This window comes from Hypanus sabinus, chromosome 9 (assembly GCF_030144855.1).
Source record: "Hypanus sabinus isolate sHypSab1 chromosome 9, sHypSab1.hap1, whole genome shotgun sequence".
Lineage (NCBI taxonomy): Eukaryota > Metazoa > Chordata > Chondrichthyes > Myliobatiformes > Dasyatidae > Hypanus > Hypanus sabinus.
Window position 1 is genome coordinate 127,861,017 of NC_082714.1, and position 6,096 is coordinate 127,867,112.

The following is a 6,096-nucleotide window of genomic DNA, read 5'->3' on the forward strand; positions in this document are numbered from 1 at the left end:
GAATGTGTGGTGTTCCCCTGAGTGCTCCTAGGTTTATTGGTCATTGAAAATTATTCCATGACTAGGTTAGGGTTAATTAGGGATGTGGGGCCACTGGGACAGTGTGGCTCAAAGGGCTGGAAGGACCTAAATAAAAATGATTATGACAGTGGCATTTTTGAGGTTAACATTTAAAAAATCCTTGAGCAAACAACGTATAGTCCAAGTTACTGTTTCTCAGTTAAGTAAATATCCATTTCTGCCTATTTGGGTAGCTTTAAGAGATCTTGTTTTTAATATAATGGAAAATTTATCCTTTATTTTCATAAGACCATAAGGCCATAAGATATAGGAGCAGAAGTAGGCTATTTGGCCCATCGAGTCTGCTCTGCCATTCAGTCATGGTCTGATCCAATACTTCAGCCATCCTCACTCCTTTGCTTTCATCCCATACCCTTTGATGCCCTGGCTAATCAAGAACCTATCCAATTCTGCCTTAAATACACCCAATAACTTGTCCTCCACAGCTGCTCGTGGCAGTAAATTCCACAGATTTACCACCCTCTGACTAATGTAATTTGTCTGCATCTCAGTTCTAAAAGGACGTCCTTCAAACCTGAAGTTGTGCCCTCTTCTTCTGGAATCCCCTACCATGGGGAATAATTTTGCCATATCTAATCTGTTCAGGCCTTTTAACATTTGGAATGTTTCTATCAGATCCCCCCTCATTCTCCTGAACTCCAGGGAATACAGCCCAAGAGCTGCCAGATGTTCCTGATACAGTAACCCTTTCATTCCTGGAATCATTCTCGTGAATCTTCTCTGAACCTTCTCCAATGTCAGTATATCCTTTCTAAAATAAGGAGCCCAAAACTGCACACAATACTCCGTGTGGTCTCACGAGTTCCTTGCAGAGCCACAACAAATTTTCAGTGTGGTTTGTGGGACCATGCAATTTTGAAATTGTCTGTAAAGTTTGGCAGCAGCACAGAGACATGTACCTCTTGATCCTCCTCAAGAATGTGAGTACATTCAAAACTAATGTGCATAAATAATATTGCCCTCACTGAGTGGTCAACATATAGACTCTCAGTGAGGATGGTGGAATATTAGATACTTGCATTCTGGAAACATTCCTTTTTTAGTACAGTATCAATAATGTTAGAAAACAAAATGCTCGGGAGGTGATAGGATCCGTCAATAGGGTATTTCTTGTGTGGACTACCTGAAAAACATTGGTTAATATAATTGTTCAACAAATCTTTTATTATTGTAACCTGTATTGCCAAAGGTACATTGTCTTTAGAATGGCTTTCATCGTAATTTCTAAGTTTCTATGACAAGGAGATAAATGGCATTTTGTATATCCTTCCTTGCTTTTTTTTTCTCTTCCTTTTTCACTTCTTCCCTGTTTCTCATTGAAGTTATAACAAGAATGCTGCAATGGCCCAAGTAATTCAAAAAGGGCAGAACAAAATTTAGTTATATTTACAGGAAATGATTCCTAGTTTCACATATGCTGATGCCATAATTAAGGACAGCTATGATAACAGTTTCCCCTTCATCCACTCCCCTATGACATTTGTAAATGTGAAGGTTATGGCAGTTAAGATCATCTGTGAAAAATAAATTTGGATGAAGCAGATGATCAGAGTGCTGTTGCATCCCTCAGTGTGTTGACTGCTTTTGTGCTGGAGGGGGGAATATGAAGTGTGGGATGGCAATACAGGCTGATGATATCACTTCCTTCCAGTTCAGAGGAAACAGGCATTTGTGCAAAAATTTTACAACAATACAGTCTTTAATATTAATAGTGCAAACATTTATTTTAGATTTTGCTTATCATTGCATATCAATACATCACAAGGTGCACTTTTTGAATTTTTGCAGACCTTTCTGTCATTGGCAAAAGGTCCAATATTATCTTGCAATTCTAGAGTTTTGCAGAAAAGAAACATAACAGTTAACCTTTAATAATTTCTATGTAAACTAAGATTCCTCCATTATATTGAACCACAGGGTGATTATGAGTTTCTACCTATTATAATCCAGCACTGTCTTTTTGACAGAACCTGCAGAGGAAGTTATGAGCCAGATTTAAATGGATCTCCGCAATAACGAGGGAATAAAGCCAAACAAATTGCAACAGAATTCTCTTGAGCATCTCCTGAGAATATAGAATTGGAAAATGCCAGGACCCATCTGAGAATAATGCACTTGATTAAGGAATCAATCATAATGTTGATAAATATATTTAAATTAATCAGTTACTAAATATATAAATCAATTGCAATTATATTCTATGATTTTACAGAGGCAGCATCCTACTTAGAAACTTCCAGTACATAAAGCTGCTTTCATTTAAGATTGTGCCAAATTTATTTAACGCACCTCAACATTTTAAGTAGCTTCGTGGTTGATTTTAGAACAATTATTTGCACTTTCATCTAAAATAAACAAATTTGATATTGAAAAATCATGGGTTAGTTCACAGTGATGAGTCTAGAAATGCGTAATTTTTGGTGTCTTAAATGTGATAATACCCAGAATGAGCATGGGAAACATTATGTACAAGTAAACAACATGAACTTGGAATAGACTGAAACTTTATCTTGCTTTTGCAGTTGCTTTTGTTCTTTTCTATTTATTTACTTCTAACCTTCTTTAACTCCATCTAATATTGTAGATTATTTTCATGATATGAAGTTCCAGCAGAGCCATGTTTGCAAAACATTTCAAAATGCAGAGACTGAAAATGTGTTTTATAATGATGTGAAGATCTATGTGAAGTGAGATGTGTTGTTGTTTACATACAGCAGGTGATTTGACACTTTTGTTTTCAGAATCATGATGTCACACCATGCTGAGTAAACAAGCGTGTAATTATCTGCACGTCTAATTGTAAATTCATACAAACTGGCAGGCTGCAAATTTCCAATCTCAATACTGTCTGATTCCACTGGAATCACTCCAATTTGATTCCTTTCAGTGCAAAAACGAGGCTCCAGAAGTTTATAGACGAGCTCATATCGGTCATGATGTGCCTCTTCCCCTGGGACTAGCCACTTCAACTTAACTGAGTTGTGATAAGCCATGGATTCTTTTCGATCAAATTCTACTGGCATCTTGGTTCTCAGGACCACCCTAAGTTGTGGTATTTTGTTTGACTTTGCATCACTCATTAATTGATGCTTCACATAAAGTTTCCCAGGTACAAGAACCGATATTAAATTCTTTAATGTATTTAAGAGCTGTCCGAGTTTAGAACAAGTAGTGTTCCAGTGTAAAAGAAATAATGTCACATCTGACATTTTAGCAATGACTTTCAACTCTTCACGTCCATACTTCAGCTCATCGAGATACTCTCTTTGCAGGAAAAGCTGGATTTTGACCTGAGCAGATCCTACATTCTTCATCCGCAGGAATCTGCAAGGATCAATCAACTGATAGAGAACATTGGGCTGAAATAAGTTTTGGTCTCCCAGTACCAAGTGTTTAGGCAATACGTCAATGTAATAAGAACATTTTTTCAAAAGTTCCAGTCTTGTTTCATACTGTTTTAAGATATCTGTGCTTAAATTGTTTACTAGGAACTGCAGAACCATATTTTTTCTGTCAATATATTTCCTCCAGGTGTTGCCAACAATTCCACATTCATTAATCCATACAGGCTCTTTCCTTAGCGTGGATCGATCACTTTGCAAAGCCATTATCCTTTTCTTCTACATTACTGAATGGTCAGAAAAAAAGTCAACAATATTAATACCCAAAACACAACCTACAGGATAATAACCATTTTAATGACATCAGTTCTAATTAATAATCATTTTTCTGTGATTAACAGTAATTTGTAGTGTATCTGAGTTCATGCATTTGTACCTTCCCACTTTGACACTTCCCATGAAAATCCCAAAGGACAATGAATCTCCCAGAACTGATGTATATAGAAATTCCTTGAACAACTTAAGAATTCTTTTTTGTTAAACCAAGAACCCATTAACTCTCTTTGGTGAATGTAAGTGATTGCATTACAAAATGTTTACCAACAGATTAGTTATGCTTAATGCCTCCCAAAAAATGTCCCAATCAATATTCCTAAAATAAATTATCCTGCCCTTATCACAAACCTTTTTAAGGTAGCATGTGCTGAGTTCCTTAAATATCAATATACATTTAAAGAGAACATCTTCAATTATATAACACCATTGTAGATCAGAAAGTGACTGAATGATTCTATGAAATGCATTCACTGTCCCTTCACAGGAGTACTTATGAGGGAATATATATTGCAAATAGTTCATTAAAAAAGAGAAAAAATTTGTTATAGATGAGGAGAAAAATAATCATAATTTCAACTGATTCAGTATCACAACTGTCTCTGAGGGAGGATATGTTGTGAATTATATAATGTGAAAGTCAAAGTTGACTTTATTGTCATATGCACAAGCAATTGAATAACCATATAACAATTACAGCATGGAAACAGGCCATCTCGGCCCTTCTAGTCCGTGCCGATGGTATACATGGTGCAATGAAAAACTTCCTTGTAGCAGCATCACAAGCACATAGCATTGTATAAACAGCATACACAAGAAAATCACAAACATAATTATTCACATTTTTTACAAGAAAGAATGTAATTAAAACAAAAAAATTATTCTAGTGCAAAGTGATCAAAATGTTACTAAATTTTAATTAATGTTTCGCTGATTGGTTCAAAAACTGAGTGGTTAAAGGCTTTCCTTGAAGCTGGCAATATAAGATGTCAGGCTTCTCACTACCTCCCACCTAGTGGTTGTACTGATGTGTTTGTGAGTTGTGTAAGAACATTTTATAATCATATAACCATATAACAATCACAGCACAGAAACAGGCCATCTCGGCCCTCCTACTCCGCACCGAACTCTTAATCTCACCTAGTCCCACCTACCCACACTCAGCCCATTACCCTCCACTCCTTTCCTGTCCATATACCTATCAAATTTACCTGAAAAGACACAACTGAACTGGCCTCTACTACTTCTACAGGAAGCTCATTCCACACAGCTATCACTCTCTGAGTAAAGAAATACCCCCTCGTGTTTCCCTTAAACTTCTGCCCCGTAACTCTCAAATCATGTCATCTCGTTTGAATCTCCCCTACTCTCAATGGAAACAGCCTATTCACGTCAACTCTATCTATCCCTCTCAAAATTTTAAATACCTCGATCAAATCCCCCCTCAACCTTCTACGCTCCAATGAATAGAGACCTAACTTGTTCAACCTTTCTCTGTAACTTAAGTGCTGAAACTCAGGTAACATCCTTGTAAATCGTCTCTGCACTCTCTCTAATTTATTGATATCTTTCCTATAATTCGGTGACCAGAACTGTACACAATATTCCAAATTTGGCCTTACCAATGCCTTGTACAATTTTAACATTACATCCCAACTTCTGTACTCAATGCTTTGATTTATAAAGGCCAACGTTCCAAAAGCCTTCTTCACCACCCTATCTACATGAGACTCCACCTTCAGGGAACTATGCACTGTTATTCCTCAATGCCCTACCATTTACCATGTATGTTCTATTTGGATTATTCCTGCCAAAATGTAGAACCTCACACTTCTCAGCATTAAGCTCCATCTGCCAATGTTCAGCCCATTTTTCTAACCGGCATAAATCTCCCTGCAAGCTTTGAAAACCCACCTCATTATCCACAACACCCCCTACCTTAGTATCATCGGCATACTTACTAATCCAATTTACCACCCCATCATCCAGATCATTTATGTATATTACAAACAACACTGGGCCCAAAACAGATCCCTGAGGCACCCCGCTAGTCACCGGCCTCCATCCCAATAAACAATTATCCACCACTACTCTCTGGCATCTCCCACCTAGCCACTGTTGAATCCATTTTATTACTCCAGCATTAATACCTAATGACTGAACCTTTTTAACTAACCTTCCATGTGGAACTTTGTCAAAGGCCTTGCTGAAGTCCATATAGACTACATCCACTGCCTTACCCTGGTCAACATTCCTCATAACTTCTTCAAAAAATTCAATAAGGTTTGTCAAACATGATCTTCCACGCACAAATCCATGCTGGCTACACCTAATCAGATCC

General features: G+C 37.2%; 1 protein-coding gene across 1 annotated transcript; it reads right to left on the reverse strand.

Annotated features, from left to right (window-relative positions):
• Window positions 1-2,759: 2,759 nt before the first annotated feature.
• Window positions 2,760-3,689, reverse strand: LOC132400119 (fibronectin type III domain-containing protein 11-like). The gene has a single exon (XM_059981194.1). It carries the CDS (start codon window positions 3,687-3,689, stop codon window positions 2,760-2,762), a length of 930 nt encoding a protein of 309 aa, XP_059837177.1.
• Window positions 3,690-6,096: the final 2,407 nt, after the last annotated feature.